A 23,961-nucleotide genomic window follows, 5' to 3' on the forward strand; every position below is an offset into this window, starting at 1 on the left:
GTAGCGTATGTCCTTCTCCATACTTCAACGTACATGTATGCAAAATTTCAAGAAGAATAGTGGAGTAAACAGAGCGTGAAGAGGTAACAAACAAAACGACTTTATCATTTATAATATTAGTTAAGATAGGATACGAATCGTGTACCCATAAGGGAAAAAGGACACAATCTTTTAACCGTCAAAAATTCTCTTCGCATGGGCGAAGCCGCGTGTAAAAGCAAATAAAAATTAAACTATTTAAAGGACCTACAACATATCCGGCCACCGTATCAGAAACACAATGACACTGGAATCCAAATTGCCTCTAAGCAATATCCTCGCTCATTCAACATATTAGTGCAATTGGATAAGTGATATACTTGTATGTATGTATGTATATGATACTAGTAGGTGATGCGGCCGAGCCTAGTTCTGTCAGTATACTGTTAGACGCTGAGCGCAGTGTAGTGGGGACTGGTGCTATCCGGATTCGATATGGGAGTCGCTCTTCTTTGCTTACTGGCAGTTTTATGCGGTTGCGTCCATCAAGGTTTGTTAGTTTAATCTGTTTATGAGTCAGTAAGAGTAATCTGTTTATGTATGGAGCCATGTAACTGTAACAATAATAATTCTTTATTTCCTCACAAAAAAGTATACAACACAGCTTAAAACTAATTATTACAACATTAATATCAATATACAATTAGAGTAAAAAAGAAGAATTATGGTGTGATCCGTCCGAAAGTATATGTTAAAAAACAAAGTCTGCCGTGTTATAAAACAAAACCTGTCTGTTCGCGATAAACTCGAAAACTAGTGCACGGATTTTCATGCGGTTTTCACCAATAAATAGTGTGAGGAAGGTTTAAGTGTATAATTTATTATGTTTTTACTTAAGGGAAACCGGGACGGGTAGCTAGTTATATATATTTTATAGCCTGTATTATGTGTCCCACTGCTTGGCAAAGGCCTCCTTTTCTCTTCCAAAGGCCTCATCTTGAGTCGTTTGTTGCCAACCACGCTGAAACTTGTCTAGATCGTCCCGCCATCTTGCTCGTGGTCTGCCTCGACGCCTGCGCCCTTCAGGAACCCAAGTTGTATTATAATGTTTGTTACATCAAATCATACATGGATTTAGTAGGTATTCCAAGTACTTACTAAATCCATGACATTATTATTATATTATAAATCTTGCAATTATTTGAAAGTGGGATGTTGTGCGTTTGTGACGTTGCACGGAATGGCCGATTCTTAGTTTATACATATTTCTGTAACTACTCGAAAATTATTCACATCAAAAATACTCTCTTAATAGTCGTATTCCTCATGACTGAGGGTCGTGGACATGGAATGAAACACATGTAACAACTTTCTTGGCATTATTAATGGAGTGGTTTGCCATTGCCTTCACCATTTCACAAACAAGTTAATAATCAACCAGTGTGCAGGTTTCCTCACGATGTTTTTCCAAGTTGCAAGTGGTGGTCGATGAAACCTACTATGCATGAGTCAGATTGGTATACAAACTCATGAGGCACGTAGGCAGTAGGATTCGAACTTGGGACCTTTCGATCCACAGGCAGGCGTCTTAACCATTACACCACCACTTCTATATCATAAATACAAACACATACAAAAAATCGTCAATAACAAATAACCTTTGCCAGTGAAACGACACATTTTTGTTTCAAACGAAGTCACATACGTAAACTTCTGGAACAATCTTGATTAATCTGGACACACAATGCGACACAAAGAATACATCAACAAAAAACGGACTTGCTCACGAAGAGTTCCGTGGCATAGCAATATTTAGTCACCACTAACCTATTATGGGTACGCATAAATGCATGCAAAACAAGTTTTTTGTTGCTACGGAACCCTTCCTGAGCGAATCCGACTTGCTCTTGGCCGGTTTTTTATTGACGGTTACTTAAAAACAGTTTCACATAGAGATTCACCATTATGTTGGTTTACCACATGGAGATAACCCCCGAATAAAATGACTGTGACATGAAGAAACTATAAGAGTTCGTTTTTTCTATTTAGCTACGAAACCCTAAAAATACTCGGAGAGTCGAAGGAAGGAAGTATGTGTTCATGTTCACCTTGAAAAATTTGAATACAGACAGACAAACATGACAGGCGAAACTAAATAAAAGCTTGATAAAATAAATCCTCCTTCCAGGGTTAGCAATCACATGCTACCAATGCAACAGCCACAACGACTCCCGCTGCCTCCTGGACAAGCTCCCGGACACCCTGCGCCAGCCCTGCAGCTCCAAGGACACCATGTGCAGGAAGATCTCGCAGGTGGTGGAGTTCGAGATGAACGGAATGCCTCCAGACAGCCGCGTCATCCGAGGCTGTGGATGGGACGAGACCAGCTATAAGGTACACCACACAATATCGCCGAACTAGAAGAGATGCACGAGCGTAGTTTACCGCAGTGAAATACCAGCAATGTATGCCGATCCGCCATAGTTTGGCGAACTGTACCGCGATATTGTAATATAATTAATAGCGAAAACTGAAAAGTGTAGCAAGATATTAAGAAATTATAGTTAATTGATTTAATTTGATAATATTCTCTATTGGACACAGTTGCCACACAGTTCATTACGAGACGAATACGGTAGCCACCAAAATCCATGTAGTAAATTGTGACTACATTTTGTATAAACTATAATACATACTAGTTAATAAAATTCTCAATGAAATCAGTTTTAGTTATTAATTAGTTATTTTTTTGTTTTCGAAGAAACTGATAAAAATATTAAAAATGTGATAGTGAGCAGTGAACACCGTCTTATTTAGCAATTAGATTTATCTTGTAGCGGTGTTGGTCCAGTGGTTAAGACGCCCGCCTGTAAACCCTGAAAGGTCACAGGTTTGAGTCCAGTACTATAAGTCGGAACTCATATTACATAGCAATGCGATTTTGTATACCAGTCTGACACGTGAATAGTTTTAATAGACCACTTGCTTCAGATGAAATACAAAAATAAAATAACGTGAGCACCTTTACTCTACTCGATGATTTATCTGGTACTAGATGCTGCCTGGGCCTTGGCTCCCGTGGGAATTTTGAATTAAAATATAGCCTATAGCAATCTTGCATAATGTACCTTTCTAATGGTGAAAATTTTTTTAAATCGGTTCGGTAGTTTCGGAGATTACCCGCCTCAATCATATAAACTCACAAACGCTTACTCTTTATAATAATAGTATAGATTATGAGAATGGAGAAGGCAACTACAAACAACCATTAATATTGCTGTGCCCAGTCCATTTATAAGACAAATGTCTGACTATGCCGCTTCCGCCTAGTCCTGGTGCAGAAGGGGCACACCAAAGAAGCTCTGACTTGATATATGCGTGCCATATCAATGGTACAAAACCAATGCTGACGACCTCCGTGGCCTAAAGGCCGGAAATGCCGGACTGCTGGTCGGACACTTTGGGTCCCGGGTTGAATCCCCGGTCGGGTCATGATAGAAAATGATCTTTTTCCGATTGGCCCGGGTCTTGGATGGATGTTTATCTATATATGTATATGTTAAAAAATATAGTATCGTTGGGTTAGTTTCCCTAACACAAGTCTCGATTTTACTTTGGGGCTAGCTCAATCTGTGTGATTTTTCCGTATATACATATATTTATTATTTATATATTTATTAATGCCATACAAATCAAGGATGCCAAAGGCGGTGCGAAGTCGAGGATCGAGAAGAAGTAGGAAAGGGGACACTGGGCTACGCGACGCTCTATAAACGAGGAAGCGATCTGGTACACTCTCAGATGAGAGAGAATGGAGGGACTGACTACACGTCTCGTTCTTAGCGAAATTATCTTTAAACCTTTGTCCCCAGGGTCGTTGCTACCAGCGCTCAGGCTTCGGTGGCAGACAAGAGGTGTGCTCGTGTACAGAAGACGGCTGCAACTCCTCGACCATGCCAGTGGCAGCCACCGCGCTGATGATGTTCACCGTCGCTTTGATAAGGTTCTAAACCCGGCTGCAACTTATTACCTACCAACCATAGTACAAAAGCGTGTAGAACTAAAACTAAAAAAAATATCAAATACACGACCGTCTGAAAAGTTAAAGATTCTAACGGTACCTAGCACTTTTTCATTCCTTTAGATTATTAATAAATAAAAAATAAATAAATAGTAAATAAATAAATTCACAAATGTACGAAAGACATTTTTTCAGCAGATAAAATTATGAATACTTATGAGATATGTAGTGGATAGCTTTTAAATCGATCCAAATATCTAGTTGATTTTTATTTATTAGGACCTTGGTCTTATCACCCAGTTTGTCACAATGATAAGTTAATAATACAATAGGATATTTATATATTTGGACGGATGTCATAAATGTGTTCGATAACGATGTGTATAGAATAATTAGAGATGTCATGTTAAGTAGTTAGTATCATTTGTACATAGACTAGAATCATTTAAGGTTGTTCACATGTTACCTTAGGACTGATGTGCTAAAAGATTTAGAAGTTAGGTTCTGTTTTTTGATTAAAAACGAAATACAGATAAAAACAATGATCTGAAAAAATATAGGACATCACATATTTTTATTCTGGTCATTGAAAATATCAATATTTATAAAACCAAATGAAAAGTTTAAATACATAATTAGTTTTTGAGAATGATTTAACATTGTTTGTTGCTTATTGTACTAAAATTTTAATAGTATCTACTTATACTTCCATACTAATATTACAAATGTGAAAGCGTTTGTTTGTCCTTATTTCACGTCAAAACAAATCATTGGGTTGAAGTATTTTTTTGTGTGGAGACAGTTGGAGAGCTGGAGTGTGACATGGCCTACAATTTTACCGCGGACGGAGCCGCGGGCATGTACTAGTATATGATAAGATAAGATTTAAGGAGACAGCAGAGGTCACCAAAGAACACGGTAGTTACCAATTAATCGTATTTACTTTAATGTCAACTTAGACTGCCTAAAATGCTTTTTTGTTGTGTTTGTAGTGTATTTATTAAAGGTTTTTCAACATTCTGAGTTTTATTTCAAACCGGTTTCGTAAAAGACGATATACCTCATTGCTGATGGTCGTGCTCCTTATGTAACACCCTCCTATGCACTGTGTTCCGCCATTCGGATGCATGCTCTGCCACTCGAGTGGCGTCGCTGACTTTGATCCTCAGTGTCGAGCTAATCTGGTCGGTCCAACGCGTGGGGCAACGAGATTGAAGTTGAAAAGATTGTAATTATCTGTACATTCAACAACACAAAAACATTTTCTGTATGACCAGTGTTAAGTATGCCTATCTCTCGCTCATCTCAAAGGGACCAACACTGTTCGAATGAGTTTCTTTCGGCATTTCTTCTCAGCAGTGGTCGTTCCGAAATGCTAGTACTTCGTAGCTTTGTTAAATATCATTTAATTTAGAATATGACGTGAAAAAGTTCCTGTGATGGCCTAATTTTTGAATAAATTATTTGATTTTGATTTTTGATTTTATCTGAGCCAGTAGTTTGTGAGAAATAACTATAAATATAAAAATTTACGAGAATAAGTGTAAGTCTAATTGAAGGTCTAATTTCTGAATAAATGATTTGAATTTGAGCATTTCCCAGTTTCTTCCTCAACCGTTGAGCGTCGGAGTCCAGGACCCGCTTTCCTACTTTTTCGTCTAGACTTTGCACGGCCGTCGGCCTAGTTGTCAGACCACATTACCTATCTCTGTCACAAAATCTGTTCAAGCCAGCAGCGTGGGCAGGCATGTCCTCGTGATAGTGTCACCAATAATAAAGGACGTAGTTCGTTGGGGCTCGGGAAGAACCAATTGTGACAGTTAGCCTGGACCGACACACCTGACCTGGATAGAGGTCAACTAATATTATATAATAGTAGATGTGAAGTGCCTTCTTGAGTATCTTTTAAAATAATTTTCTGATATATTGCAATAGGTAAAATGTATGACCAAATCTCTTCATAGTTGTATTCCTCATGGCTGAGGGTCGTGGTCATTACGTGGAATGAAACACACACAACAACTTTCTTGGCATTCGAACCAGGGACCTTTCGATCCACAAGCGGGCGTCTTAACCATTACATTACCACCGCTTCACCAAATAGGTCAAATGTAACACCTTTTTACCTATACATATTTTATGCAAATAACTATGATATATTCATTAGTTGCATATTTAGGAAATTAAGTACTTTATGATGGTGCAAGAAAATCTTATTTGTCCAGTTTTTTATGCGCCACGTCCCGGCTTCGCTCGGGTAAAACCATAAATAAATTACACACGTAAACCTTCCCCAGGAATCACACTATTCTATTGGCGAAAATCGTTCACAATCGTTTCTTCTTTCTTCGACCGTTTCTGAGTTTATCGCGTTCAATAACACAGAGACAGACTTATTTTTATTATAATATGTAAGGACAATACAATTTTGCTTCTAGCCCGAGAAATGGAATACATTTGTTACACAAAATGTACAAAAAGAATAGAGATATTCTTTATACTTATTGCATGTAATAACGGGCACAAAATCGTAGATCGTATCGCACATCTACGAGCCAGTGCTACGAAGGACTACGAGTCGTAGAGGTCCCGTAGGCTAGTCGTAGCAATGACACAAAAGAAACAGAATTGTAATTTTTTTTAAAATTAGAAACTTCTTTTTGAACAGAAATATATACCGTAATTTCTACTAATCTTATTATCTACTGATGTTATGGATCGATGTGAGTTTACGTGAATTTTTGAATTGATTTTTGTTGCCCTTTCAGGAAAAAAACTACAGGACGAAATTTTATAGAATTGGATATGTTACCGGCCAAACCCGATTCGAGGAAAAACTAGTTTTGCCTAGATTAAATTATTTCTTCCTACATGCGATAAGATAAACTGGTATAGCCTAGGCTAAACTAGTTCGTCCTAAGCCCGATAGGATAAACCAGTTTAGCCTGGGCCAAACTAGGTATCCTAACAGAAATACACACTCTCAGGATAAACTGGCATGGCCTCGTCTAAAAATTATAGAATATCTAGAAAGACAAAATAAATAGGTAAATTGAATAAAATACTATTTTAATATTAAAAATACTATATTTATAATGCTTTTTCGGAGCATTGGTTTGTTGGACTAGCCTAGGCTTTAGCCTAAACTGGTTTACCAGTTTATCCTATCGCGTGTAGGTATTAGTTGGGCCTAGGCAAAACTAGTTTATCCTGAAATCCGGTTTAACCGGTAACAGATATAAGTACAAAAAAACCTGGCACATATCTTGGGAAGTAACCTAACTAAACTAGCAATAAATAGTTATATATATATAGTTATAGTCTATAGTTTCTTGAAGAGTATAGGGTGCTTAGATCTCGGTGGTCAATCCAAAAATTTCAGAAAGTATATATATTTTTTCGTATATAACTTTATATTTTTTTATAGAATAAATTTCAGTAAATCTAACAATACAATAGATATTACTTTTTTGTACAAATTAGTTACATACAAAATGTATTAAATTATATGTTTTGATGATTTTTATTGTCTTGTTGCAGTCGTACTTGTCCTGTCCTAAAAAAACTCCACTAATGATCATAAAACACAACCTAGGCCCATTTGCATCCGTAGAAAATGATACACATTATGACTAAGCGTCTTGCATGACCGTGATCATTATGATAACTTATGTCCTAATTCCCATAACCGTCATAGTACATTAGATCCGAATAAATCCTGTTTCACACTTTGCTAAGCTTCAACTGACTCACAAAAGGACAGCCGTGTTATATATTCCTGTTATCCTGTCTGCCCGGCAGTTTCTAGCAGACTTCACTACACGAAGTTTAATAAAACCATTTAAAATTATATTCCAATAGTTATCATACTTGAAAAACAAAGTGATATGGTATAGAAGTATATATGTTATAGTGACGTCGGCATACTACGAAATTTATTTTCTTTAAACGCCTATGATATTGTAATAGCAATTTTACTTAATTTATATATTGCTGTACAAAGTGAAAAGGCTTTACCATGATGGACTGCAGACATCAAATCGTGTTGTGTATATTGCTTCCTTGGTTTTTTACACTATGTAAGTACATTTACAACTCACTTAAGTAATGCACTAGATAAGTTGAAGTCTTCATACTATGTAACCTGTTGCATACTTTTGACAATGATTACTTTCCTGCTACTAGTGACTGCGTCCAGAGAGACATTTTAAATGAAATTTTATTGTTTTATTTTCATCTTCTTCAGATTATAAGAACTTAGAATTACTATTAATTTAAACAGATATAAAATGGTTCAATAGGCATTTAATATACTTATCCTTCAACAAATACAAATTCAGAAAAGTGGTGTTCATTTAAAGTTTATTATTGCGTGTAACCATATGACTAAAACTAACTGCTACCTAGCGCGTTCGTCGATGTTGAATAACAACAACCGGCAATATAAAACGCCAGTGGCGTATGGCAAGCTTAATACGACAAATTAAGCTCGAAAATTGTACTTTGTATAGATGATTATATAGCAGTTCTATCTAGTAATTTGCTTTTTATATGCCTAACCTAACCTAAAAATAATATTTTTTTAATTCATTACATATCAGAATGATAAAAAAATACTTACCCAAAAACGACTAAAACAGCAAACTCTTTAAAAATTAATTTTCTTGTCTTTATTTAACGACCGACGCCCTCCTCGGGTGATATGAATTTATTATTATTTACCTGTTATCACACACAACACACAAGAATTCTTTCTTCATCTATAAAGAGATGTAGGCATCACGAACATTAAAAATAACTTGAATTTATTGACTAATTAACGTTTTTACGACACATGTTGCAGATTTCATGTAAACATTTTGACGAATCATATTGCGAATTTTTCTGTTGTACATTTTGACGCAGCTTATGGAGTATACATTTCTGTAAACTTTCATTTAATGCACTAAGCATTTCATAACAAAAGCCAAATTGTGAAATGGTGAAAACAATTTATGGAAAAATGTATTGACTGCATCTACCAAATGATATCTGCTGGGATATGCATGTTATCTCATTGTCACATCCAGTACCGGACTGAAGTGTAAATCCGTGTGCAACGCACAGGATGAATACACAAAGCACAATCCACAATACGCTCATATTCATTGCACAGAGAATAAAGCGACGCAGTCAGCAGTGCGTGCACGACCTGATTCTAAATATCTATTACTTTTTATTTTTAATTTTAAAAAAGAATAGAAAAATATTTTTTTTTTTGCACATATTGCAAATAAATACCTCAAAATATATAAAAACAAAAAAAGAAGTGGATACCTATAAATACAATATTATTACTGTATGCATACGCTACAAATAAATTTATTTTTAAGTACTCTAAATCTTTCAATAATGACAATATAACGACAACAATATGACGTCACCTCTTGTTCTTAACATGGAGTTTCAAGAGCTGGAGTTCTTAAAAGTGAACAGAGATTGGTGTACACCAATTCCCAGTGTGTTCCCGAAAAGACGGCCGCAAGCGCATCTACTTCTTAGTTCGGTAACTGGAGCAAATACTACGACCGAAGATAAACTTTGCCCTCTGCAGAATCTCTGATAATATGTATTGTTTTTCAATAAATTTGCAGTTTATAAAAATCCTACGATTTATATATTGCTAAATATTGCGATTTATATAGTGCGATTATAATATTGCTGAAGAGTTTTTGTATGTTTGTTTGATCGCATTAATATCTGGAACCATCAGGAATAAGGCTATCCAAAATACCGAAAGCCAAGATAAAACATATTTATAGTATGTTTTTATGACATGTTACTATATGGTGGTACATGACTTTTCTTTAGGCGACTTGAATAATATCCCAACTAATATTATAAATGCGAAAGTAAGTTTGTTTGTTACCTCTTCAAGCTTTATCCACTCAACCAATCTTCTTGAAATTTTGCATATATGTAGTTTGAAATACGGAGAAGGACATAGGGTTGACCTTGCACCCAGCAAAAATAACTGCTGCCTGGGTAAATACACCCGAGATAAGCCGGGACGCGCCGCTGGTTTAAATAAATCCTTCGGAATAAGGCAGCATCCTGTCGGCACATTGTAATCATCAAACACATTGACACACAATAATGTAAACAGTAGCGATCTGAGAGTACACTGGTCATAACGTGCTCTTATCATTTCCAACTTATAATTCATTAATTCTCATAATAATTATGAAAGAATTGGCACTCTTGCTTGTTTTGATCTTCTGTTTGCGAAGCGGTAAGTTATCCGTTCAAATAATTATTAAAGACCAATGCTTATAATTATGACCTAATTATAAGTATTGGTCTACTAATTAATACTTGATAATTTTTAATTTGTATTTGTGTGTGTAATGTTTGGGTCTACAAATAAAGGAAATATCACTTTTCAATTATTTTATGTAATCTACAACAAAATCCATCGTATAGGATCGATAGAGCATTTAACAATAAAATGTAGGAACATAGGTACTTGTAAATATTCCTTTCTCATTGTTTGCTGTCGTTTGTATAAGCTTTATCCATACATTTAACAAAGTCCACTGCCGCCTCTGTTTGCGATAAACTCAAAAACTACTGCACGGATTTACATGTGGTTTTCACGGCAACGGCAAAGCTGGGACGAGCAGTTAGTTGTGTTATTATAGCTAATTACTCTTCGAGACATCACCACATTTGTCTAAGAATAAAACCTATGAGCAAATGGCCGTATTTGCAATCAAATGTAACTTGCGTGATAAATCATTTCATGCCGGCTACAATTACCGCGATATAGTTTGATTGCGAATTTTGGCGAATGTACGTTGCTGATTTTTCATTGCGGTAAATAAAAGCTCTCGTAAAAACCAGGTACCTACGCTATATTAATGCATTCTCTCGCGTCGTCTCGATATTCTCTCGTCATCAATCTGTCTGAGTGTGTAGTCGACAGCCTGTCGTATCTAACAACTACTGGTGTCAGATTTTATTTAGGTATTTATAAAGGCATCTGACGTGATTTTTACGACCAACCAACGACGGCGTATCATTCTTTCTTTAGGTAACTAAAACTGTCAACACATGTGCAGGTATCCTCACGAAGTTTTCAAGGGGTGGTCTTTGAAAACCACTACCTATACATGAGTCAGATTGGTACCTATACAAATTCATGTGGCATCTTTTCCACAGGTAACTCGATTCGCTGTTACGAATGCAACAGCAACAACAACAGCATGTGCCTAGACCCTACGCTCTACGACCGGGAGACCGTCGACAAGTTCCTCATCTCCACAGACTGCCAGAAGGGCGTCTACAGCCCGCACCAGAAGGAGTTCTTCTGTAGGAAGATCATTCAGACCAGTAAGTGGCCTTGTTTCATGACTCGCATTCATATAGTTTGGACGCGGCGCGGCGCGGACCACAGTGCGTCCGAAACCATAACTGTCACGATTATTATGGGAGACATATGACGTGTGGTCCCCCCTACGACGCCTCCATATTATACGTCATTATCATCATGTCCCGTATTCGCCGTAAGATGATAGACAACATTATCATTTCCAAGGAGGATTCACGTCAAGCAGTAAGCCGGTTGTAAAATCATAGGCGAATCTATTTCTGTTTGAGTTTACTACATAGAATCAATAAAGCTAAAAACAAGACGGTGCGCTGGACTGGACCCTTTTGGTCCTTGCTCCTTCTGGAATGGATCCTTGGAAAACGCTCAAATAAAAGAGAGGGAATTTTGGAATTTTTAATTGTTTGTTCCAGTTCTACACAAGAACCACGACTCGGAGGTGCGAGTGACGCGCGGCTGCGGCTGGGTGCGCCACCACAAGGACTGCTACAAGGCGGACACGGAAGACCACCTCGAGACCGTCTGCCAGTGCTTCAACGATGAGTGTAACGCAGCAGTCCAAGTCGGAGGTGTGGCAACACTGGCCATGGTCACGGCGATTAGCGTTCTCGTTTTAAGATTCGAATAAAGAATACAATTTCTAATTTGTATTTTTTTTTTTTTTTGCGAAATATTATCCTCACTGACTTCCGCTTTTTGGTATGGTTGTGAGTAATTACTTTAACAAAATGACAGATAAATTGATTACATAGGACATTTTTTTTTTGTTTTGATAATTATTAGAATGTCTTTATACATATAGAAATACTTGTGACAAAAATACTGTGGTAAAGTATTGACTTTATCACAGTATTTTTGCTTTCACTAAAGTGACGTCACAACGTGGCAGGTAATATGTTGGCAAAAAAAGCTATGTTTGTTCGACAGCTTCAATAAATAATATAATGAACGTTTATGCAAAATTGTATGTTGATTGTTCTGAAAATGTTCTTACTTAGTATTCAGCTACATAGTTAATTATTAGAATATAATCTTATTTTTTTAATACATATTTTTTACAATTCTCTGACTTTGTCATTAACCCTTTTTGAACCAGTGAGATGTCGGAGTCATCTCTGATAGCGAAACGTTTCTACAAATATATAATTTATATTTGTAGAAAAGTTTATAGTCAGTTTTATAGTCAATCGAAATTGAGAAATACAGCTAAAACTTTTTTCTTCTTTTACCTATGGGTGACACCCAGGAGCATAATGTCTCCTCACAGTGTCTCCTACACTGCCCAGACTCTATCGTCTTAGTGTGTGTTGTGATTGGCGTTTTCATTTTACATTGCTAGTTTTTGCTTGTGGTAAAAAAAGCTCGTATACAAACTACGCAATCTGTGTACGCAATGTTAATTCATTCGTGGAGGAGCTACGAAGTATTAAGTACGAGTACCTACTACCTGGGAGGAGCAAAGGTGTGGCAGTGACACAAAAGAACATACAAAGAGGCGTGCACACTTTTCGGGCCGTTTTTAGAGTATAAGCGAGACATGAAAAGAAATTTTTAAATATAGATTTTGTAGCATAAGGCAATAGAATCATAATCACACCATAAACATTTACAAAAATAGGTAAAGCGCCATCTACAGACATGTTTCAGTACTAACACGACGATAGCGTAGTAGTTCTTCATATCGTTCCTAGATGGCAGTAAATTGATTGAAAAATATTTTTTTCGAACATAAAACTAAATAATGATTATTTTGTAACAAATATCATAAATTTAACATGTTTTTATTTTTATATACTTATATTGTTTTACCAAAAACCACTCTATTTACCGACAATTGGCAAAATAGTCTTGGGATAGATAAAATAAGAAAATCTATAGGTTTTACATTAATATGATATTAATTATAATTGCAATTTATTCAATACGTTATAAACATTGTAGGAAATGTTATTGAAATAATGTCATAAATTACTTTTACATTTTCATTGCTATATCAGAATGCGATTCCTATTTCGTCATTGTTTAACAAGTCAGGTTGGCCGAGTGGTCTAAGGCGCCAGATTTAAGCTCTGGTTCCCGAGAGGGAGCGTGGGTTCGAACCCCACACCTGACAAACAAAAAATTGCATTTTTTGATTCTTTTTTTTTAATCTATTATCCTAAATAAAAAAAAATCTTAAATACTCTACTTATTTAGAAATTAGTGGTCAATAATAAGTTTTTAATTATTTAGGTATTATAGGTATGTACAGTACATACATCCTTTCACTTTAATTATAGATACATTAAAAATACTATGACCTCGTAATCTGCCTATTTTTCATGAAATATATATATATTTATATAACTACGTAGATGATTATCTAAAATTAAGTAGTTAAAGTTCTCAACGACTAGCATTATTCCATACTCCGTACGAATATTAAATTGTCGGCAAAGTACTAAAATAAAAGCGTGAAAACTTAAAACGGACTTTATAGTAACAGCTATAACGTGCTTTATTGTCTATTTATTGATCCAGTTGTTAGTCTGTCTGGCTCCCCCAGTCTAGACAGGCGCCGCTGCCTCGTGCTTTGCTGCTACTGCCACTACTCAAAAACACAACTTGCACTACACCTACTCAAAAAAATATATCAACGGGTTATTTTTTTTTATATACTAGCTGTTGTAGCGGATGCTTGTTTGGCCATTTATATATCTGTTCCAATTTTCATCAAAATCGGCCAAGCAGTTTAAACAGCCGTTAGAGTGAGACAAACTGATATTGAAGTGGTGGGTCATGTCATGGCCCTAACCCTAATACGTATCCACTCATAAGGTAGATCTGAGGGCTTACCGCCAGTTCCCTGAACTGAGAGATTCCAAACCCAGGCCGATCCAAAATATACCTGACCAGGAATCGAACCTGGAACCACTCAAGGAGGTCGTCTGTTGTACCTTAGTTACATTTGTAACAACTTTCCATACACAAGATCAAGACCTCAAGGGACCCCTCACAAAGGTCGTCGTTTGTCCTTTAAGTTACCTTTGTAACACTTAGATCCTGACCTAAACTGATCTGCATCGCAAATCCGTACTTTCTTTCATGTGACTTAATTTTTACTACGAATGCGATTCATTTTGGGTTCTTATATTGAACTGAGTTGCATTGGAATCGAAAAAGTTGATGATAGGCCTGCTGTGCTGTGCCCGTTTAAATAAATAAATATATACTTATATACGGAAAAATCACACAGATTGAGCTAACCCCAAAGTAAGTTCGAGACTTGCGTTATGGGATACTAACTCAACGATACTATATTTTATAAAAAATACATGTATAGATAAACATCCAAGACCCGGACCAATCAGAAAATGATCATTTTCCATCATGATAGGTATAAGACCGAGGATCGAACCCGGGACCTCTCAGTTCAAGGGCACGTACTTTACCAATGTGCCACCGAGATCGTTTAAATGGCTAATGATTATGGAAATAATGGATACCGTCTTTATACACGAAGGGGTAAACAAATCCATGAATTCTACTAAGCCCCTACGCGTGGCTGCACCTATATTTAACCGACTTGAAATAGGTGTGGTCGGTCCCAGGTAGCATAAGTTCAGCTAAACCACAGATTACATAATACTTCCAGTAACTAAACCTACATTTGGCATAATTGTTCATAGATTGTTAATGTAGATCTTTCATGTTAATTCGTGTGCATCCTTTTTTCAGACCTAATATGAATGCTTGTGCCTAAACATTGTGCATGCGATTTTCGTCCTGATTATCTTCATCTTTACTAAAACATGATGTCAGCTTTCTAGCAGTCCAGCTCCAGATCTAGTTGTCAAGTGGTTTACAAACAGGTAACTAATTCTTGAACTAGATATATTGTGAATTCTTGATGAACTGTTGATTGATATTCAACCATAAGACAAATTGTAATTATTTATCTACCAGTCTTACGTCCGTACCTTGGACCATATGTATTTCGTAACAAAACGCACCAATATTACCTAACTGTGACACGATAGTAATAAACAACCAGAATTTTATCTTATTTGTCGAATTGAAATACGACCTGTCGGCTGCTGATGCCACAACATTGGCCAAAACCTACTATAGGGCCAATAAATGAAAAATAATTATTTAAAATATGTGGGGTGCTCCAGCCAGTATCCACACCTGTACCAAAACTCTTGAGCTGTGTTTGTTGACAGATCATAATTATTTTTGTCTTCTGAAACTGTTGTTGTTATACATGAAATTTCGATGCATGTCTGTGTCAAAACCTATAGAAAACAGCGACAACGTGCTGCGTCATCGCAACGTAGCACGGCTGAGCAGTGGGACAAGGCTGTAATGGTAGATTTAAGTTAATATGTGAATAGAAATGACTGTATTCAAAATATTGAACCCTTTCTTCCTCTTGGCTCTACTCTAACTAAGGTCATACTCGTATCGTTACCCACACCGCATGCCACAGTGCTATCAAACGACATTCATGAAACACCTAGTTGGTATTGCTAACAAACAAATATTTTTAGGTGTACATTGAACAGAAATGCTTACTGCGCAATTAGAAACAAACAAACATCTGCCGGAAAGTTTCCAATCTCTGCCAACGTTATCTGTATCACACTGTAACCAACCTAAATAGACTTTCTGCCAATTGTACAACGTCCAAATTACATTGATTTATTTACGGCAACAATACTCACACATGCGCACCGTAAAGGACGCCATTTCATGTGTGCATATAAAACTAACACATGGAGCGCGCATGAATGAAAATATGAATGGGGACACGTGTCAAATGAATTTGTTTGCTTGAAATATCTTAAAAGAACCATAATTTTCAAAGAATTGATTGGCTTTTGGAGAAGTTACAAGTGGAGAAACAGTTGCTATATTAATAAAACCAGTTTTGAATAGTCTCATCATCGTGCTGCAGGCGTGCAAGTTTCGTAGAATTATAGAATTTTCCCTTTTACGTGATGTACCTAACCTATTGCCATCGTTTTCATTCTTTCGTATAGTTATAGTTATACCTAGTATAGTTTAGTAAGTATGGTTCCAGCACACAGCGATGAATGACCTAGGTCGACCCCTGTGGCCCTTTCACTGAGTCACGCCTAAAATTACTCCGATCAATAGTTTGCTAGGAAACAATCTAGCAGGGATGGTATATGTATGGCTATAAATGTTGAAGTAGATTTGGAGCACACACCTTAAAAGTCACAATAAATCTGAACTCCTCCGATTTTGGTTGTTAGATCCAAATAATAGGAAGAATCAAGGAAAGAAGTTAGTACCTAAGTATGGGGTATTCTACGTAATTTCAACATAATCTATTTAACAAAAACTCAACCATCATAAAAATCTTTAATTAACAACTTTTATTAAAGTATCATCATCATAACTATCGTCAAAAATCAATACCTACTCAAGACAACATATGCTTTCTTGCGAACATAAATATGTGTATGTACTTAAAAATGTGTGACGTCACAAAACGCTATAACACTGTTACCACGGACCGCGATGACTCACAATATTATTATGCAATTTTCGGCAAATTGTGTGCGAGTCATCGTTATCATGTTCATCATACATCTAAAATAACACAGGTACATTGTAACTGCACTTGCCTCTTCTCACTGGTTTCAGTTGCATGTAAAGAAATGTTACATATAAAGAATTCGCATAAAACAATCAAGTTTTGTTTTTGTAAACGGAGAATAGAATCTTTGTAGGTTAGGAAAATCTTTTTATGTTATATATATACCTACTTTCATACACCAGTGGAGTCCCGTGGCTTTGCTCGCTCACGTACAGTCAACTACATGTCAAGTTATGTCTGTCTGCATGTCTGTCTATCCTGAATTCCCGATGTAATAGCGGCGGATATGCAATCATTGTAGGTCGGCGTGCTACCGACCTACATTCATATGGCGTAGGAGAAAAGAAAAGGATTTTCCTCATCATTGAGCTAAATCGCCTATTAGTACGTAGATTTTCCCGTTTTTCCTAATCATATTTTATTTGAGAGAGTAGCGTGTTTATTTAAAAAACGCCAACTCCATATTTTTAAAACGACATGACAAATTAACCATTACATGGATGGTACAAGAAAGAAGAAAACAAGTTTTTTTTTTTACAAAAATATCATTTTTGTCAGAAGCTTTGATTTGATTGATTAAAAGATTTGATTACAGACAAGACAAGCAAATATCGGAACAGGTGAAACTAAATAAAAACAATAATACATATACATACACTATTTTAGACACAGACAGACCCAAGAGCCAAGAGTTGCGGAACTCGAAGGTCACATTTGGCTGTAAGGGAATTTTTTGGGGAATGAGAGTAATAGTGATAAAGAACGTCTATGTTTTGTCTTCGCTCGCAGATCAACATGGAAGACAATAATAATATGAAAAAAAGTCTCAAAGATTAGTTAAGAAACCCAACTAACTAACGTAACTAATTGACAGTAATAATATTTTTGAAATGGGTACGACTGACGACAGACTACTTACGGGACGATAAAAATGGAGGAAAATAACGCAGGCTGTTCTCTTTTTAGATACGATTTATAATTTCCTGTTAACATTTTAATAAGCCTCTAATGAAATAATAATGTTCAGAAAATAATTACCTGCCATATGATAAGTGAATCTGGAAAGTTCTATTACAAGACTCTAAGGTCTCAAACTTGCATAAACTGAATTACCACCGAGATTGGGTGCCGGCTCTCTGTTACACTACACGTAGAATTATGTTTTATCTTCCACAGTGTCAGCACCAGGATAGAGTACCTACCTACATTTATGTATAGCGAATAAATGCAAGCATATTTCATCCTGAGGGACTCCTGCTTTCACGGTAGTCTTCACGCCTGTGACATAGCAGATATACTCCAGCAGTGTCTCAGAGGAATCAGCAAAATACTTAGGGAACACACACACGTCCGGCTATGCTGCTCCCACCTGGACCTGACTGAAGAAGCAATGCCATAAAGTGTTGGCTTGATGTCGACAACGATGATATACGTAGCAATGGTCTAACAACTAAGGATACCGAAGATCAGAAGAATAGTGGAGAGGAAAAAGCAGGAAAGCGGGAAAGTTCTTTGTCTGAGGAAGATACAAATATAAATAATATTCCAAAATATTTGCTCAGATGAGAGAAATATGCATCGTCCTAAGGCTTTAACAGAGGTAACCGCAGTGGAAGATTTTCTTTTCGCATTTTCTCTGCTTTGGTTGAAACAATAAATTATGTTTACTTTTCACTCGTATTTATTCCAGGATTATTTGTCATTAGTTGTGGTTGGGAAGGTCATACACCTAACAATTTGGTTTTACTATACTGCTTAGTTCCATTCTGGGACGATACCAAATAAGTGTGAACTAATGTGCCAAAGAACATTACGAACTAATAAGCATTGATCCTTGTGTTTCTTACTGCCTGAGTCAGTCTGACGCATTCCTAGACCATCATACGCAACTAGACACACCACACCATCTTAATAGGGACCATATCTACATATGCAATAAGTATTTAGTTACTATGCACCAATTTGGTGGGAAGAGATAAAATACCGCAGCAAACCTGTCAATGGCATCGATCACGCTTGACCTTCACACAGCCGACACGTGGTTTATCTATCACGTTTCAAACCACCCTACACACACATGGACGAAGATAAAACTGTAAAACACGCGGTGAGTGCTATTGTGTGCGTTTTGTTTTGACGCATTACGCACACATTGGAATCATTCGCGTCGTACGTACATGGCGCGTTGTAAACAACCAACTACATGGACACTCCAGTTTTACCCAGCGGATGACGTATGACGGGGGAAGGGGGGGCAAGAGGAGGGTACAGAAGAATGGAAGGTCTATATTAGAGCGCGCGAACGCAGCCGGAACCAGTTTGTTTCTACTAGTAAACAAATACACACCTCTTCAGGGTACATCAAATTTCAGCACCCGGCTTCAAGCCAAGACATGGGTATGTTGACCTCAATATTTGCATATTAGCCATCCATTCATCACCTCGTCGTAGATATTTTTATAGCTCTTGTTCCTAATTTTTACTTTATTGTCCTCAGATCATTATCATCTTATCAATCATTAATGTTTTGTAAACGAGATTCCATTAACCAAAAACTTGTCGAAGAACCAGGTCATTATACCATTGCTGATTGGGTTCAAATGAAGAAAGTCATCAGTTTTAAAGCTTTAAACTTTAGTGCAAAATTTAACTCTTGAAGCGAGCCTGCTGTACATATGTGTTATCAAGCATGGGAGCATCAATCACCCCATCGATTTCCTGTCTAACATACTCGTATATCTATGTTAACGGAAAATAATATGTAGCTACTCTATAACTGCATTAGATGACCTTTCTAGAACACGGAATGGACATGGCATGATATGGTTAATCATGTCCGATTTCCATGAAGTATATTCTTTAGCGTCACGTGTTCACGTCCCATTATCTCCACCTAATGGATAGTGTGAAAAACATTTAACATTTGATAAAAACATTACCGGCGATATTTACCTCCTCTGAAAATAATTGAGTCATTTTCAGACGTAAATCTTTTTTAAGTAAACTAGCTATGCCCTGTGGAATTTAATAATAAAAAGTAACCTACACATATGTGATATTTCAAGATGCATTCGTGATTCTTCTCGTGTATCAAATTCATCAAAATCGATTCAGTAGATTTAACGTGATTGAGACCATTCCAGAGTGTGGCACTGTGCCACACTCTCACATCCAAAAGTCGGATGTTGAACATATGAAGAAGGAATACATTTATAATATTAATTGACAATCCCTTTTAATATTATACGAAAGTTTGAGAGGCTGTTTGTTTGTTACTATTTCACACAAAATCTACTGAACGGATGAGGTATATCACTAGACGGGTAGAATCTGAGGATACCTTTTACCCCGAAATTCCCACAGGAGCGAAGAAGTATAATATTGATATTTGTAATGAACTACTGCATGGTTCTAGATCAGGGTCACGCGGGTCGGCGTCACGAAGCGTCGCGTGACACACTTAGCAAATTGGTTAAGACTGGCTCACTTGTAATGTTGATTGCTGATTGCTTTCTTGATCGGTGACAATTCATACTGAGCTAGTGGCCCGTCCCGGATTCGCTCGGGTAAAGCCGTAATAAATTATTCACCTAAACCTTCATCAATCACACTATCTATTGGTGAAAACCGTAGAAAAATCCATCAGGTAGTTTTCGAGTTTATCGCGTTCGTACAGACAGACAGAGGTGACAGGTACTTCTTTTTGTCCAAAGATACTTAAATAAAGAAATGTTATTAAATTTAGTTCCGGATTACTCAAATCAATTACTTTCAATTTGATCTCTTCTTGGAATGAAACACAAATATGTTTACTCTAAACTGTACCCCTATGATATGATCACATATATCAGGTACATATACCTATATCTTGTATTTACATACAGCTTCCAAATATTTGAAGTATTGCCAAATTTATCAGACGCTTTACGAAAGACGGGAAATTTCCAAAATGTCCTAAAAATAATTTACTGGATATTGACGCACATGATATAAATACCTGGAGACGTGCCAATTTTATAAACAAGATTTATTTACTCTATCTAATATCATCCATGTCCTAAATAATATTCATCATCAGACCATAAATGGAAATTCAAGAAGTAACTGATAATATTCTGGTTTTGTAATTTCTTTTTCAGATACGTTAAATATAAAACCGTTAAGTGAGGAACAGTGGTCTCCAGAGACGCCGAACGGCTTGGAGGCCACTGGGCTCGAGGGACCGCCCGCGCCGGCTGACATGGCGTCCACCTCGAGCGAGGAGCGAGCGATGCGCCGCGTCGTCGGCCGCTGGGGCGCCGAGTGGTTGAGCTGACTCGGCTCGGTATCGAAGCCCGCCGGCCCGCTATGGCCGGCAGACCACCCCCTCCCGCCGCCGCGGTGGGGGGCCCCTCGCCCGGCTTTGCACCTATCCCTACAGAAGTACGAGGATTTGGTCGCTAAAGCCGAGGCGCTGTTGAGCCGACTCGTTGTTTACGAAAACTACGACTCTGTCAACAACTTCCTGACGCTCTATGACTCTTACATGGCCGCTCCCGATGATAACCTCCACGGGTTCTATCAGAAATACAATCCCCCGATTCGCCCTCGTAAGAACACCTGCGTCGGCTTAGGGATGGAAGTGATGAAAAAGCTAAAAGTATTGGAGAAAGATTTCCCTGGGATCACAAAGTCAATGATGCTCGTATCTTGTGACGAGAATATTCAAGACTTGAAGGATTATGCTACGTCCAGCCCCGGTCCCCAAGGATTCTTGATTGAAACGGAGAAGGACCACGTAATGGTTGCGATCCACGTGAAGATCGGAGACAGAGCTGGTGTGTTCCTGTCAGATTTGGGCTATCACATCGCACGAGTCGTCACCGTGATGGCAGATCGGTGTTACCCTCATACTGGTAAGTTTATACATATACAACGACTTTGCTTACATAATTGTATAAACAATTAGACAAGTAGATGATGACACTACCATAAACCTATAATCCACAATGATTCGCAAAACAAAGATCTTATCGTGAAGTCTTTATTTACATGAGTGGCAGGAATAGATAAGTTCATGATTGCTTTGTTGCTTGTTGCGTCTAATCTAATCAATCACTTCCATTGGCGTCAACTTCCAAAGTTGAACGAATTTCCATGTAAACAATTATTTTTCCCTCGAAAACTATTCTGCAGCTTAATCTCGCCAACCCAACTCCTTTAAAAAGCGGAGCACCACCGTTGGTTTTCGTCAGGTTTCTCTCATGGTCCTTACGTATCCCAAGAACTCCTCTCCAGATAACAATTTCTTTTGTTATCTGGAGAGGTTTACAATCGATATTTTTTCCCAGGTTGGTTCACCCAGTCCGACCAGCCTCATTGCCGTAAGGACTATAACTACCAGTTCAACCTCCACAACAACAACTACATCGAGTGGCACGAGCGGGAGACCAGGGGGAAGGTAGTCAAGGAGCGACTCTCCCTGGTCTACGTCGCCAAGGCTTATCTGTCTGCTGTCAACGTCACTGAGAAGAGGAACTTGGTGTGGGATTTGAGGTAAGGAAGGGAACTACTGTTTACAGATCATAAATAAAATAAAAAATAAATTTCTTTATTTTAGACTGCAAATTTAAGAAAATTGTATTTTATATATCACATGTCTTTGAATTATATTTTGATAGCGTATTCGATTTGATTACATGTCTTGTTTGTCATAAAATCATTAAATCAAGTGGTCCCCTTTTTTGTTGTTTCATTAATCGAAGAAATATACTAGAAGAAAACTTGTCTCATAGAGATTATTTCCTCTATTCCAGGAGTTTACTGGCCAGGGACCCGAAGGGTAACTTGACCGCAGGCATATACTTTCCCTTGAAGCCTAAGACCCAGGAGTTCACCATATTCTTTGACAGCAACACCGGCAAACAGAGGAAGAAGCTGAAGTTCGAAACCTTCTTGGAGCTTCAAAAGGTAAAATTTTTATCGTATTTTAAGTATTTTATATTATTATTTATTGTATAGTAAAGTTAAAAATAGTCATAATTTGTGTATTAAAATATTCCTGAAAGAAAATTTGTTTATTAATCCTTGGCCAAACATCAAGATCGTGGAAACTGGTTCCACGTGTAAGCAACGAATATGGTCTTCGGTGGACGCCATACACTCTAATTCAGTACTTAAAATTAAAACAAACTGTATTTTTCTTCACAGATCCCTGACGCCGTCGTGGAGGAAGTAGACCAGTGTAACGACCAGCTCCGCCTGAGGGACGGCGAGCTGCTGTCCATCCTCAAACGACTGGCGCACATCATGGCCGAGGAAGAGTACATGGCAGAACTCCTCGACGTCAACAGCAAAATCGTCCAGCTTTCCGCTGGTAACTAAACCATCTGGAACACATGCTCCTAAAAAAAGAGATTTAGATTGCCGGAATTTTTGACAACTCTTTTATCTATTAGAGTTGACGTCAGGAAGATTATTAACTTCTAAACTATCATTTTAGAGATCTTTGTATTGTTACGTGTTACCTATCATCTTTATTGAACAGTATATCTTTTTTCTAACTATTATTATTTTAAGTATACAACTATTGTTATTTTACATCAATTTCTTAACTATCATTGTATTTCACATCTTTATTGATCAGTATTTCATTATCATTTAGTTATATTGTATTCTACATGGGTTCATTATTTCAATCACTGTAATTTCGTGTAGTCGTGTATGTCATATCTAAACTGAAACGATATCGGCTCAGCGGGGAAATAAAAGATAAAATTCAATTTGGTTGTTTTATTATTATATAACAATAAAGACCTAAGTGACCGGCATAAGGATTGTTTTGATTTGGACGACCACATATTTTGTTGTTTTGGAGCGCTCTGACATGGTAGCCGCTGCCGTTGGGTAGCTGGACGTTCCAGCAACGTGGCTCAGTGCGAGGGTGCGTATGCAGGTGGCGTGCCATACTAGACTCGAGTTTGGTACTTTTGCGCGCAAGACACA

At 37.3% G+C, this 23,961-nt stretch overlaps 3 protein-coding genes and 1 non-coding gene across 6 annotated transcripts; all 4 read left to right on the forward strand.

Annotated features, from left to right (window-relative positions):
* The first annotated feature begins 376 nt into the window (after positions 1–376).
* On the forward strand, positions 377–5,017 carry LOC128675474 (UPAR/Ly6 domain-containing protein crok-like). Its single transcript, XM_053754902.1, has 3 exons — positions 377–529; positions 2,168–2,373; positions 3,852–5,017. The coding sequence occupies exons 1-3, from the start codon at positions 475–477 to the stop codon at positions 3,987–3,989; spliced, it is 399 nt and encodes a 132-aa protein (XP_053610877.1). The 5' UTR covers positions 377–474; the 3' UTR covers positions 3,990–5,017.
* Positions 5,018–7,979: 2,962 nt separating this feature from the next.
* LOC128675472 (UPAR/Ly6 domain-containing protein crok-like) lies at positions 7,980–12,013 on the forward strand. 2 transcript variants are annotated; one of them, XM_053754900.2, is made up of 3 exons: positions 7,980–8,079; positions 11,201–11,371; positions 11,783–12,013. In XM_053754900.2, exons 1-3 carry the CDS (start codon positions 8,019–8,021, stop codon positions 11,995–11,997), a joined length of 447 nt encoding a protein of 148 aa, XP_053610875.1. In that variant the 5' UTR covers positions 7,980–8,018; the 3' UTR covers positions 11,998–12,013. The 2 variants fall into 2 exon arrangements, with proteins under 2 accessions (XP_053610875.1, XP_053610876.1); XM_053754901.1 differs by lacking the exon at positions 7,980–8,079 and adding an exon at positions 10,121–10,271.
* Positions 12,014–13,398: 1,385 nt separating this feature from the next.
* Positions 13,399–13,482, forward strand: TRNAL-UAA (transfer RNA leucine (anticodon UAA)). The gene has a single exon. It is a non-coding gene; the product is annotated as a tRNA-Leu (tRNA).
* Positions 13,483–19,227: 5,745 nt separating this feature from the next.
* On the forward strand, positions 19,228–23,738 carry LOC128675326 (uncharacterized). 2 transcript variants are annotated; one of them, XM_053754648.1, is made up of 5 exons: positions 19,228–19,374; positions 21,117–21,872; positions 22,308–22,512; positions 22,773–22,926; positions 23,167–23,738. In XM_053754648.1, exons 2-5 carry the CDS (start codon positions 21,503–21,505, stop codon positions 23,338–23,340), a joined length of 903 nt encoding a protein of 300 aa, XP_053610623.1. In that variant the 5' UTR covers positions 19,228–19,374; positions 21,117–21,502; the 3' UTR covers positions 23,341–23,738. The 2 variants fall into 2 exon arrangements, with proteins under 2 accessions (XP_053610623.1, XP_053610624.1); XM_053754649.2 differs by lacking the exon at positions 19,228–19,374 and adding an exon at positions 20,396–20,543.
* The last annotated feature ends 223 nt before the right edge of the window (positions 23,739–23,961 follow it).

The sequence above is a fragment of the Plodia interpunctella genome, chromosome 14 (assembly GCF_027563975.2).
Source record: "Plodia interpunctella isolate USDA-ARS_2022_Savannah chromosome 14, ilPloInte3.2, whole genome shotgun sequence".
Taxonomy (NCBI): domain Eukaryota; kingdom Metazoa; phylum Arthropoda; class Insecta; order Lepidoptera; family Pyralidae; genus Plodia; species Plodia interpunctella.

Coding starts and splice junctions, on each gene's coding strand:
- LOC128675326 (XM_053754648.1), top strand. CDS start 21,503: ATGGCCGCTCCCGATGATAACCTCCACGGGTTCTATCAGAAATACAAT. Junction 22,513..22,772: donor AACTTGGTGTGGGATTTGAG/GTAAGGAAGGGA, acceptor CCTCTATTCCAG/GAGTTTACTGGCCAGGGACC. Junction 22,927..23,166: donor CCTTCTTGGAGCTTCAAAAG/GTAAAATTTTTA, acceptor TTTTCTTCACAG/ATCCCTGACGCCGTCGTGGA.
- LOC128675474 (XM_053754902.1), top strand. CDS start 475: ATGGGAGTCGCTCTTCTTTGCTTACTGGCAGTTTTATGCGGTTGCGTC. Junction 530..2,167: donor ATGCGGTTGCGTCCATCAAG/GTTTGTTAGTTT, acceptor TCCTCCTTCCAG/GGTTAGCAATCACATGCTAC. Junction 2,374..3,851: donor GGGACGAGACCAGCTATAAG/GTACACCACACA, acceptor CTTTGTCCCCAG/GGTCGTTGCTACCAGCGCTC.
- LOC128675472 (XM_053754900.2), top strand. CDS start 8,019: ATGATGGACTGCAGACATCAAATCGTGTTGTGTATATTGCTTCCTTGG. Junction 8,080..11,200: donor TCCTTGGTTTTTTACACTAT/GTAAGTACATTT, acceptor TCTTTTCCACAG/GTAACTCGATTCGCTGTTAC. Junction 11,372..11,782: donor TAGGAAGATCATTCAGACCA/GTAAGTGGCCTT, acceptor TGTTTGTTCCAG/TTCTACACAAGAACCACGAC.